The sequence below is a fragment of the Sapajus apella genome, unplaced genomic scaffold, assembly GCF_009761245.1.
Source record: "Sapajus apella isolate SASKATOON/1434 unplaced genomic scaffold, GSC_monkey_1.0 scaffold4, whole genome shotgun sequence".
NCBI classification, from domain to species: domain Eukaryota; kingdom Metazoa; phylum Chordata; class Mammalia; order Primates; family Cebidae; genus Sapajus; species Sapajus apella.
The window spans coordinates 40521230-40534988 of NW_022436944.1; the positions used below are offsets into that span (position 1 = coordinate 40521230).

Below are 13759 nucleotides of genomic sequence, written 5' to 3' on the forward strand. Positions count from 1 at the left end.
GGGGAAACTGCCTCCATGATCCAATCACTTCCCACCAGGTCTCTCTTTTGACATGTGGGGATTGCAATTCGAGATGACATTTGGGTGGGGACACAGAGCCAAACCATATCAGAGCCTTTGTTTCCTCCAGTGTAAAATGGAGTTACTAATACCAACTTCATTGGGGATTAAATGCAATGACCTTTGGACTGTATTTGAGTAGAAGAGATCACAAAGTGACAGGTGAGGAAAGGGTCAATGGATAGGTCCCAAAACTATAGTAAGACAACAGAACAAAGGTTCAAAAGTGGGTTTGCAGCTGGACCATGGAGGATGTTGAATCTCAAGTTAAAACAGGCCTTGGGGACTTTGCAGCACAGTGAGGTTTTAGTGTGTCACATTCAGTCTTTACACTCTTTATTATATTCTTTGGTGAATGAACTCTTCACAGGACTTAGAGCTACACCTTTAGGGAGCTTGGTTTTCTGCACCTCTGAACCACCAACTTAGAAATCCTGCATCCATGACTAGGACCATAGAGAACCCTTTTGACATGGTGGATAATTTGCTTATATGGAAATCTAAGAACTTGACCCTATTAGGACCAGTCTTGGTGCTACCAGTCCTGGATCTTAAAATATACATTATTTGCATACACAGGCCACCACCCCGTTTTTAATGTTGGATGGGGAGCCTAAGGGTCAAGAATATGGTAGTCTCTCAATTATAGGTAGATTTTGTGAGAAGACTTCAATCCCATGGGAGTTCAGAAATTTTCTCTTATTCCCAGTGAGCCAAAAGGATTGATGGTAAGATTACTAAGAATCTTCTATTTTAAAATGGGAAATGTTTGGTTTCCAATTGAGTTCTTACTTATGTGTCTTTGATCTTATCATAAGCTGCTCATGTTTCCCACCTGGAGAATGTATCAGAGGAAGAAATGAACAGACTCCTGGGAATAGTGTTGGATGTGGAATATCTCTTTACCTGTGTCCACAAGGAAGAAGATGCAGATACCAAACAAGTTTATTTCTACCTATTTAAGGTGAGATTTTAACATTTTAAAAACATTTTCTCTCATTATTCAAATGTGCTCAGTCTCCATATGCCAGGTCATGGGTGTGAAGGCTGTCAGCTCATGGTACATTTTGCCCTCAGAGTTTGCTGAAGCATAATGTTTCTTCATGATGGATTTTCTAAAATGACCCACCATACTTTGAACACATCATTCTCTTTGAGAGCTTTCACACTTGTATGCAAAGTTGAGTATCTTGATTTGCATGTACAAATAGATTTTTCCATCCACACCCAACAAATATTTATCTCCTCTGCATGTGGCACTAATGTAGGCATGAGGGATAGATGAGTGGACAAAACAGAGTTCTTTTCCTCATGGTGTATACATTTCAGTAGAAGAGACAGGCAACAAGTGAATAATATCTTTGCAGGTGGAGATAAGTGTTCTGAAGAGAAAAAAAAGTAAGATAAGTGGAATCAGAATGGCAGGGATGGTGGCGAGTCGGGTACATGCCAGCAAAGAAGGTCAGTTAGGATAGCCTCTCTCAGGAGACGACAGTTGAGCAGAAACCTGAGTGGGAGAGAGGAGCCATCTGTGCAAAGTGCTGGGTAAAGGGACTCCCAGGCAGAGGGAGGGACAGGTATTTAGGCCATGCACTAAGAGAGCTTGAAGTGATGTCAGAATATCAAGGGAGGGCAGCGTCGTTGAGCCCAGTGAGCAGAGGAATGGGTGGGAGGAGACGCAGTTGGAGGAGTGGCTGTAAGTCCTATCTCTAATGCTTTAAGAGGAAGAATCAAGCTATTCGAAGCTTATTTTGGTATCTTAGCCACTGTTATCTATTTCTCATTGACACCAGTCACTGATTATTGCTACCATTCCCCATAGCTGCCTCTTCAGTAGCTCTAGCTCAGCTCCCGTGGATCACATGTACGTCTATTCCCTTCCCAAAGACGTACATCTCCTCAAGTTTCTGTTTAGAGCCAGGACTAACGGAGGTGGGAGGGAAACTGGTGGTGAAAATGGATAGCAAAACTTCAGGTTGCCAAAAATAGATCTATAAAGGAGGCTGCCAGAAAGAATAACCTTAAAAAAAAAAACCTGCTCTTGAGGGCATTGCAGATTATGTTGTATTGTATAACCCTTACAAGGATGTTAAAAGCAAAACAAAAGCACTCAGCTTACGGGTAGGAAACGTTTGCCTCTTCTGATAAAAGGCCTTGTGCTTCGTTTTTGGAAATAACTCTCCTACAACTCATTTATATTTATTTGTGCTTCATTTTTATATGACAAAAATAGCTGAATTTTCCAGTGAGTTCCCCCTTTTGCTTTGGCTGCTAGGAATCTTAGTGCAAATTTTGTACCCAATTACCCAATTCCTTTAGCTTTTTTCTTTTTTTTTTTTCATTCTGTAATACAGAGGTAAGCTTTTTTCTTTTGCTTTATCTGAACTTATTTGATTCATAATTTTGCCTTCCCCCTTTTGATTAACCTTTGTCTTTTATTGTACTAATGGGGTTTTTTGGGTGGTTAGGAGATAGGAATGGGAGGTAGAATCATATTTTTAAAATTTGGTAGATATTAAATTTGGGAATATTAACTTTAAAAAGAAAAATATGGGGGGAGGTAAGGGAGAGAATATGGATAACTGGATTCCCCACAGCCATTAACAGATATTGGACCACTTTAGGCATGCAGGTGACAGCTTGTTGATGTGGCTGTGAGGCTTGAGTCATTCAGCTTGAACCCTGGCAGGTTCAGAGTGTTTAGAGCTTCTTTGGAAAAAGATCTTAGTTGAAGAAAAACAAGGTCTGCGTGACTCCAGCTATTATTTGTCCTGGAACTGTGCTCCCTGGCAGCTCCCCACTACCCTGTTGGAAGTGAAGGTGGTGTCAAGGTTTCCATCCTGTCAGCCTCCTCTGAGTTTATAACCACCCAAACAGGCCAGAAAGCATTGCTCTGCTTTAAAGTACATCTTCTCTCTCTTTCTCCTTCATCTTAAAATAACAGTGCAAATAAATTTGCTTGTGGAAACACAATCCAAAATATTCAGCATTCTCCTGACCTCCTGCAAAAAATAGTATTCTTGGGCAAATGAGTTATATATAATCTATTCCTTAGCTTCTGAAAGGCAATTCCTAAAAACAAAATGAAAAAAATAATGATTAAATTTTTAAATTAAATTTTAGTTTTTTTGAGACAAGAGTCTTACTCTGTCACCCAGGCTGGAATGCTGTGGCACGATCTCAGCTCACTGCAACCTCCACTTCCTGAGTTCAAGTGATTCTCCTGCCTCAGCCTCCCAAGTAGATGGGACTACAGGTGTGCACCACCATGCCTGGCTAATGTTTGTATTTTTAGTAGAGATAGGGTTTCACATTGTTGGCTAGGCTGGTCTTTCTTATGCTTCTGTCCTCAGGTGATCTGCTCCCCTCGGCCTCCCAAAGTGCTGGGATTATAGGCATGAGCCACTGCACCTGGCCCATGATGTTTTTAAAAGTAAAAAAAGATAAAGGCAGCTCCTGTGTCTCATGTGTCAATAATTAAAGTGAAAATGTGTTATATATTTTAGTAGCATTAAAAAATTTCAGTCTTAGGCAGAGCATGGTGGCTCACACCTGTAATCCCAGCACTTTGGGAGGCTGAGGCAGGCCCATTACTTGAGGTCAGGAGTTCAAGACCAACCTGGTGAAAATGGTAAAACCCTGTTTCTACTAAAAATACAAAAATTAGCCAGGTGTGGTGGTACACGCCTGTAAATCCCAGTTACTTGAGAGGCTGAGGCAGAAGAATTGCTTGAGCCTGGGAGGTGGAGTTTACCATGAACTGAGTTTGCACCACTGCACTCCAACCTGGGTGACAGAGTGAGACAACGTCCCAGTTAAAAAAAGAAAATTCAGTCTTAGTTGTTGAACATAAACCCAGTGGAAAGCTGCTTCCTAAAGTTGAAGTATATCTTAGTGCCTACAAATGTGGCTCTGGAGTCTGACTACGTGAGTTTAAAACTTCACTCCATCACTTACTAAATGTGACTTTGGGCAAATACATCTGCTTTGTTAATTGTAGCACCTACCTCAAAAGGTTGTTATGAGTATTAAATGAGATAATATATATGAAGAACTATGAAGACTGTCTGGCGAAAGTAAGGATGCAGATGCTTGCCACTATTAATAACTGTTTTATATGCTCACTTATCCCAGCTTCGTCATCTTACAAGCTGATGTTCAACATCTCCACAATCCATCAGTTTACCTCCAAATTGAAACCCCCAATGGGCCAAGTTTCCAAATGGTCTTATAATTTAACTGGGGGAAAAAGGAAGCATCCAGAATTATTTGTATTTAAATTTTGTCACCAATCTTTTAGATATTTTTTGGAAACATATATAATGACTTATCTTTATTGCAAATTTGCTTTTATAAAGATGGGCATAATACTTGAAAGGATGAACAAATGCCCCATACTCATAATTTGTATGGCACATCTGGAAGGAGTTGAGGCCCTTGTAAGACACAGTTCAGTGGTGAGACATGGTCATCTTCAACCTAGGTGGTTCATTCATTTCCATTTACTCCTGAGAGAATGGTTTCCATGTTTTGTTTCTACTGAAAAGGCAGTAAGCAGAGAAAGGAGGGAAAGATGTTACTTAAATAAATGCATGGCCATATCTAACTGACCCACATGTAAAAGTTACAGAAGATTAAAAAAAATAATAATAAAATGTACAGAGGATTCAAGCAAAGATTGAAGATAAAGAATTTCAGTATCAAATTTATTTTCAGCGTTGTTCTTGGTAAGTGGCTCTGTGTTCCCTTTTCTGTTTGCTCTTTGAGAGCTTTAAATTCCAGTGGCAGGAATTAAGAGCAGTGTTTTTGTTTTGTGGTCATTAAGATGCCAGAACAGTTGGCCTGCATTCTGCGGATGGAAGGGAAATGAAAAAAAGACTGCAACAGTGAGAGTTGCCAATTGAGAGCTCTGCAGACTTCCTTCCCAAAGAGCCTGGGCTCTAGGTGATGCGTATGCCATGCAGCTGCTGTCAACAGCTCCTGTCCCCTGGCCTCCTTTGTGTAGAAATAGATCTCAGCCTTTCGGGTCTTTAAATAAGATCTTCTAGAGCTTCAGCACACCTACGGTAGCCTGGATGGGCATGTGCCAAGTGTGTAGGGTTGCATACCAGGCCTCTGGGTCAATGAAGAGCCAGAAACAGCAGGGAGAAGAGGGAGGTGAATGGGACAGTGGTGTCTGGTGGACCAGCATGGGTGGTCTAGGCTGCCCAGAACATGTAAGGTGTCCAGTTCCTCGTAACTCTGGCCGTGGACATGAAGGCCAATTTGGGTTACCTGATAGTTACCCACTTTATTGACTTAAGAATTTGTTTATACATGTTTAAGATAAATAGAATATGATAACTTCCTTTAAAGGATGTGTGAAGAGAGAGGGGGGAGAGAGAGAGAGAGAGAGAGAGAGAGAGAGAGAGAGAGAGAGACATACCACTTAAGTTTTTTTTTTTAATGATTTCTTTGCAGCTCTTGAGAAAGTCTATTTTACAAAGAGGAAAACCTGTGGTTGAAGGCTCTTTGGAAAAGAAACCCCCATTTGAAAAACCTAGCATTGAACAGGTAAAAAGATTTTAAAAGTCCTCTTTTTATTGGCTTAAGGCTGAAGAAATCTTTTAATCCTCCTTTTACATCTCTATCTACTGCTCACCTCCCCCATACCCAGCTTAGAGTTGTTCACCAGTCTGTAGAAATTGTCCCGGATGCTTTGGATCAGAGGTGTATACCTAATTTGATCTAGCTTTTGCCTTTTAGGGTTGTTATATACTCAGGATTCACTGTGTGTTCGGGGAAGAAAAGAATTAGGTAGAACATGTCATTTGTAAGAACACATGAAATGTGCTTTTTCTTGTTGTTGATGCTTTAAAATGAAGTCTTTGTCCTTTTGCTTGGCACTGTCTGAGAAAGCCTATTGAGGTGAGGGAATTTAGTAGCAATGTGAAGAACATTATAAGTCAAGCAAAAAAAGCAAAAAAGCAAAGAGATTTTGTATTCAGAAATTGACTTCCTGCTACATTATGATTCCTGGAAGGAAGCCGTTTTACTCAGGGAATCTGTTAAAATGTAAAGAGTTTTTTTTGTTAGGTATTGTCAGTATCGCTCATTAGTATCACTTTTTTGGCCTTTCATTGTTTGGCTAAACAAAAAACTCTGGATCGATTCTTTTGATGAGAGTGACTACTGAAGTCACGATACCCGAGTCCTTAAAAATAAATGCATTTTGTCAGTCAGTTTTCAGTAAATTTTATTTTGCCTCCAAACTCTATAAAATAAGAATTTGTTGCTATTTTATTTGAAATTAGATAAGATGGAAATATTCTGTGGAAAGATTAAATTAATCAACAGTTTTTTTTAAAAGCACATAATTTTGAATGATATATATATATATTGGTAAGCTTATTGACGCCAAACAAATGACAGTAAAGAGTTTAAATTTTAGTTTAGTTCAGTGGCAGTCATGATAGCAGCCTTTTGATTAGCATTTTTATAATGTAAAAACATAATACTTCTCTAAGAACTGTATTATATGTGGGCTACTCTGCTGATAGTGAAGCAAGAATTATTCTGCACAACAGTCATATTTTCTTGTTTCAGGGGTTTTGACCGTTTCAGTCCATGGTTTTGATTTTCTCCTTAATGCTTCAGGTTATCAGCAGGCATGGAATCACAACTCACAGCCTCTCTGTCTTATCACTTTTCATCCACTCTGATCTGAGGCAAGATTCCCTCTGGGGATTGCTATTTTCTTTTAGGGAAAAGGAAGAGATTTTTTATGAATAGAGAAATGCCTGTTCTTTTGCTAATAACCGCCAATCGTGCTGACTGTGTGGGTGTTCAGAATTAGTGTGATTGCATAGCTGCATGAAGAATCTGCTTTCCCTCTTTTTAAGGGTGTGAATAACTTTGTACAGTACAAATTTAGTCACCTGCCAGCAAAAGAAAGGCAAACGATAGTTGAGCTGGCAAAAATGTTCCTAAACCGCATCAACTATTGGCATCTGGAGGCACCATCTCAACGAAGACTGCGATCTCCCAATGATGATATTTCTGGATACAAAGAGAACTACACAAGGTAATCAGATGGCAAGTTCTTTCCCTTTGGCCCCATATAGCATGTTACAGACATAAAATTGCTATTTGACTCTGTAAGTACAGGGCTGCCCAGTTATCATTATGACTCGAGAGAATGTCTTTGTCATTTAACTTGCAAATTCCCACTTTTCATTACTATCACAATATGTTGAGGGGTGAGGGATGTAAATCATCTATACCCAATATGATAGCCACTGGCCATGTGAGCACTTGAAAATGTGGCTAGGTTGAATTGAGATTTCTAAGATTGGACCAAAAAAGAGTTTAAAATTGCTCATTAATAGTTTTAAAATATTGATTACATGTAGCAATGATAGTACATTGGATATATTGGATTAAATAAAACATAAAGTTAGTTTCACTTGTTTTGACCATTCCAATGTTCCAGTGTGGCTACTAGAAAACTTAAAATCCATATGTGTCTTGTGTTACTTATCTATTGAATATTGCTGACTAGATAGCTATACTATAACTCTAAAATTAATTAGAGCCCTTACTCAAAAAATGCAATGGAGTTAAAGAATTATTTTAGGCTGGGCACGGTGGCTTATGCCTGTAATCCTAGCACTTTGGGAGGCCAAGGTGGGTGGATCACTTGAGGTCAGGAGTTCAAGACCAGCCTGGCCAATATGGTGAAACCCTATCTCTACTAATTTAGCCGGCATGGTGTCACATACCTGTAATCCCAGCTACTCAGGAGGCGGAGGCAGGAGAATCATTTGAACCCAGGAGGCAGAGGTTTCAGTGAGCCGAGATCACGCCACTGCACTCCAGCCTGGGCAACAGCGTGAGATACTGTCTCAAAAAAAAAAAAAAATTTTTTTTTTAATAGTTCTATTTCCAGAACTGTGATAGAACTGATATCATTATACATATTATCTTCCAGTTTTTGTCCCTTTAAATAACATTTTACATTAGTTATAATGAAAGAAAATACAGAATTTTGTAGTCTTTGTGTCTCTTCACTTTGCATCTTATCAAACATTTCATAGGTTCCATGATAGTCCATTGAGTTGACTTACCACAATTTACCTAACTATCTCTTTATTGCTGGACATTCAAACTCTCTGCAAATAGTCTTGGATTTAACATATTTTCTTCTAAAGTGGAAATTTATTTTTACTGCTTATTACCTGCAGAATAATAGAATTGGTTTTACAAATCTTAAACTTGTACCATACAAAATATATGACCTACATTTATTCTCATCTGTAGGAGTGTGACTTGGGTCATCCATTCTTTTCAACTTTTTTTTTTTAACTTTTCTCTGTTTATATTTCAGAGGCACATCAAGCTTGCATCAGGAGATGTTTGAAAGCTTTAGTGCATATTTTTTTCCTGATGTAAAGTAGGCAGTAGTGTCTTTTGACAGCCTGTCAAGACCACTTGTGCCCAGGTTATTTTCTGTAACAGCAGATAACACGAAAGAATGGTATAATTTAAAATAAGCTTTTCTCTCTGTCATTGACCTAATTTCATGTGTAACACACCCTTTTCCTCTCCTTCTCCCTACATTGACAATATATGCAATTTCAGTTATATATTCCACTTAGTAATTGATATTTATAGGAATTATAGATTTCTTCAAAATAAGATTTTAGATTGTATCTTTATTTCTGTATCTGTCATTTTAGGATTTTACATTAACAGTAGTTCTCTATATTATTGAAACTCTGCTATATTATTGAAACTCTTGTTTACAGTAAGAGTTGAGACGATAAGTCGCTTGAAAATATATATATTTTAACCCCATCTGTAAACAATTGACAAAGCTGAATATTTGTCAAAGCCAAGGCCCTGAATACATTTGCCACTTTTAACAGAGAGAATAACTATTTCATTAAGAAAAAGGAGAACTAATTGTGAAGCAGCTTGGGAGACATTACTATATTTTGTTTTATTTTTATTTTTATTTATTTTTTTTTTTTGGAGATGGGGTCTCATTCTGTATCCCAGGCTGGAGTGCAGTGGCATAATCATAGCTCACTGTAGCCTCAACCTCCTGGACCCATGCAATTCATCTATCTCAGCCTCCTGAGTAGCTGGGACTACAGGCATATGCCACCATGCCTGGCAATTTGTTAATTTTTTTGTAGAGACAGGGTCTCACTACATTGCCCAGGCTGGTCTCAAACTCCTGACCTCAAATGATCCTCCCACCTTGGACTCCCAAAGTGCTGGGATTACATGTGTGAGTCACTGTGCCCAGCTATGATATTTTAGAAAACAGAAGAAAAATGCAAGGAAGCCTTTGGGAATTATAAAGAAATTGGTGGCACTTGTGAATACTTAAGAAGTAGTAAAAATAAAAATTGGTTTGGTTGAGCGCTGGGTTTGAATGGTGTGTGTCCATCTCTCCCTCGTTATGTGAGCTTTAGACCAGTCTAAAGAGACCTCTTTTTAGGTCCAAGTGTAATGAGTTTTTGTGAGTATTCCATGGATGGTTTGTGTGTAGTTTCTGACTACACAGAACAGGTGCTGGGAAGATGCTCATCATCGTTTTCCTCCCATGCACATTGTTCTCTAAAACTCACCGGTGTGGGGCTATTAAGCTAAAGCCTTTGTATAATTGAGTGTGTAATTATTTGAATATCACTTTAGAAATTAAGATAGCAGGGACTAGAAAAACAGCAAAGAGTCCTTTATAGCCCAGCATCCTGAGCCAACAGCTGAAGGCAAAGAGTGGAGTCAGACAATGGAAAAGAGAAACTTGCTGAGAGAAACTGAAATGAATATGCCCTGATGAGTTCTGAAACCTGCTGATTTCTAGATGAAATGTAGACCAAGAGTCCCTATTAATAATAAATAAGGAAATGAAGGTAGATGACACCCACCTCCCCCGCTTCTCCACCATCACATCATGTTGATGAGGAAAGGGAAGTAGAGAGGAACAACCTGTGAAAATTAGGAGAAGCAATAATTGTTTCAGAGTAAAACCTCACTGCCATGACCACATGGGGGATTAAAAAAAACCACATACCACCACAGCATGATGTCTCACTGATACTGATCTTCTAAAAAAAATGGGTAATATTACAGGCTGCAGGCACCAGCAGGCTTTATCTTGATGTTGCTGTAAGAGAATCTCAGGACCTATAATGCTGGTTCAGCTTATAACTTACAGCAGTTACTGTAAAAATTAGAACAAAGGTGTGCTGAAAATGTTTGCAGTACATCAGCCTAAAAGTGAAGTTAAGAAGTTGAAGAGGATTCTTTGTGGAAAGAATGGACTTAAAAAATGATTGTGTTCATTACAGAGCTAACTTGTAAAGATTTATTCCATATAAAATTAAAAGTAGACTGAACAGTAGTACTGCTTAAATAACTTCTCTGTTCTGAATAAAGGGAAAAAATATATATATATTTATATATTTTATATAGATAAAATATTTTATATATATATATTCTTTTTGGGGATGGAGTATTGCTCTGTTGCCCAGGCCTGGAGTGCACTGGTGCAATCTTGGTTCACTGCAACCTCCACCTCCTGGGTTCAAGTGATTCTCCTGCCTTGGCCTCCCGAGTAGCTGGAATTACAGGTTTGTTCTACCATGCCTAGCTAATTTTTGCATTTTTAGTAGAGGTGGGGTTTTGCCATGTGGGCCAGGCTGGTCTCGGACTCCTAACCTCAGGTGATCTGCCCGCCTCATCCTTCCAAAGTGCTGGGATAACAGGTGTGAGTCCGGCCTGTATGTTCTTATATAAGTGTATGTTAACTGTACATTATATGTACTCCCAGAAAGCACTGTGGTTTTAGAAGAAAATGTGGGCAAATATTTTGAAGTTTCCGAATTTCATGATAGTACACTAATATAATTCCATGAAGAAATAACCTGAAAAGAGTGTCAGAGGTTATGACTTCTTAAAATACAGCTGACCAACAGTCTGCTGAAGGAAAGTGGCAAGTAAATTAGTCTTAGATTTTGAGTTGTGTAGAACTTCTGAAAGTTAAAGCCTACTCCCACATTTAGGAGATGTTTCATAAGAATACAGAGCGGCTGGGTGCAGTAGCTCATGCCTGTAATCCCAGCAACTTTGGGAGGCTGAGGTGGGAGGATCGCTTGAGCCCAAGAGTTCAAGCTCAGCCTGGGCAACAGAGTGAGACCTCATCTTTACAAAAAAATAAAAAACTAGCTGGGTGTGGTGACACGTGCCTGTGGTCCCAGCTACTCTGGAGACTGAGGTGGGAGGATTGCTTGAGCCCGGAAGGTCAAGGCTGCCTGGAGCCATCCATGATCCTACCACTGCACTCCAGCCTGGGTGATAGAGCAAGACCCTGTTTAAAAAAAAAAAAGAAAAAAAAGAAAATACATAGCAAGTTAGCTAGAACTAACTTGCTTTTGGGGAAACAGTTTTATATAGCCATTATTCTGTGACATTTAGCCTATTGTCGTGTGCACTGAGCATTCATTACTAGATATGTAAGTTGAGAACAGAATTTATCAGGAAGCACGGAAAGAACACAGGGAGACAGGAGATCTGACGTCTAGTCTGGACTTTAATAGTAACTGGCCCTCAGTCCCTGTGAACTAGGGCAGGTCAGTTGATTGCTGAAAACCAGAGGATTTTCAGTTCAGCAAGTCAGTAGAATGATACAGTCTTTGGTGTTCACATTGTTTAATTCTATTCACAGAGGTTACAAATCATCATGATGATGTGAAAAATCTGGGAGTCAGAAAATAGCATGCAGTTACCATCTTTATTAGACATACAAAATGAATGAACTATCATTTTCTTTTCGGTAGACCTGAAATCTGTCATGTAGGTAAAATCTTTTCCTACAGTTACCTCTTTGGAAGAATGCATATGCCCATGCATGTTCATTTCCTTCTTTTTGTCTCATTATGTGCAATAATAATATCAATTTGTTAAAACAACACCAGAAATACACACACACATATGCACAGACACACACACACTCACTCTGTTTCTCTCTCACACACACACACACACACACACACACACACACACACACACACACACTGACTCAGCCTCCTTCTTATCTACTGTGCACTTTACAGATTACAAAATGAGATTAATCTTGGAAGTTAAGAAAAAACTGAAAAGTATAAATCGAGGTCTGTAAAATGACTCGGAGGAAACGAATTAGAACCTATTACTTGATAATTTTTACTAGCTAATAACAATCTATGCTGTCTTCTTCTACCCTGGGAAGATTGAATAACCTGTTAAACAATTTTGGATAACTTTTTATGATTTTGTGATAATACTTACAACCTATCATCTTTATAGCAGAAGAAATGTCAGTCTTAGAGCCTTAGAAGTCTGTAGATCTCTCCTCAGATGGAAATGCTCTTTTTTTTTTTTTTGGGACGGAGTTTCGCTCTTGTTGCCCAGGCTGGAGTGCAATGGCGCGATCTCGGCTCACCGCAACCTCCACCTCCTGGGTTCAGGCAATTCTCCTGCCTCAGCCTCCTGAGTAGCTGGGATTACAGGCACGCACCACCATGCCCAGCTAATTTTTTGTATTTTTAGTAGAGACGGGGTTTCACCGTGTTGACCAGGATGGTCTCGATCTCTTGACCTTGTGACCCACCCGCCTCGGCCTCCCACAGTGCTGGGATTACAGGCTTGAGCCACCGCGCCCGGCCGGAAATGCTCTTTAAACTCTAAATCAGCACTGTCCAATAGATTCATAATATGAGCCAAAATGCAAGCCAACGTGTAATTTATAATTTTCTAGTAGCTACATATAAAATGAATAGATATGGGAAATTGTTTTTAATTATACATACTGTATATTTATGTATAATTAAAGATATATATTTTGAGATGGAGTCTTGCTGTGTCGCCCAGGATGGAGCAGTGGTGCAATCTTGGCTCACTGTAACCTCCGCCTCCTGGGTTCAAGCGATTCTCCTGCCTCCACTCCCCAAGTAGCTGGGATTACAGGCATGTGCCACCACACCTGGCTAATTTTTGTGTTTTTCGTAGAGACGAGGTTTCACCATGTTGGCCAGTCTGGTCATGACTTCTGAGCTCAAGTGATCTGCTTGCCTTGGCCTCCCAAAAGTGCTGGGATTACAGGTGTGAGTCACCACACCTGGCCAATAATATATTATTTTTATATTAAATACAAAAATTAGCCAGGTGTGGTGGCACGTGCCTGTAATCTCAGCTGCTTGGAAGGCTGAGACAGGAGAATCACTTGAATTGGGAGGCAGATGTTTCGGTGAGTCAAGATCATGCCATTGCACTCCAGCCTGGACCACAGAGCAATACTCTGTCTCAAAAACAAACACACAAACAATTGCAAAAACATCGTTTCACCATGTAACCAATGTAAAAAATTATTAAGAATATATGTTTACTTTTTTGGTGGTACTGAGTCCTCCAAATCCAGCGTTTATTTTGCTTTTTCCTTTGTTTTTGAGATGGAGTCTTGCTCTGTTGCCCAGGCTGGAGTGTAGTGGTATGATCTCAGCTCACTGCAACCTCTGCCTTTCAGGTTCAAACAGTTCTCCTGCCTCAGCTTCCTGAGTAGTTGGGACTACAGGCACCTGCTGCCACACCTGGTTAATGTTTATATTTTTACAAGAAATGGGGTTTCATTATGTTCCCCAGGGTGGTCTTGAACTCTTGACCTCAGGTGATC

The 13759-nt window shown here is 39.5% G+C and overlaps 1 protein-coding gene across 2 annotated transcripts in view; it reads left to right on the forward strand.

Moving 5' to 3' along the window:
- The window catches only part of KAT2B (lysine acetyltransferase 2B), a 111611-nt gene that overhangs the window by 50205 nt on the left and 47647 nt on the right, over nt 1-13759 (forward strand). For both annotated transcript variants that reach the window (XM_032267531.1, XM_032267539.1), the window contains exons 3-5: nt 879-1024; nt 5521-5613; nt 6942-7123. In XM_032267531.1, the coding sequence (XP_032123422.1) occupies nt 879-1024; nt 5521-5613; nt 6942-7123 (421 nt within the window). The remainder of the gene's footprint in view (nt 1-878; nt 1025-5520; nt 5614-6941; nt 7124-13759) is intronic.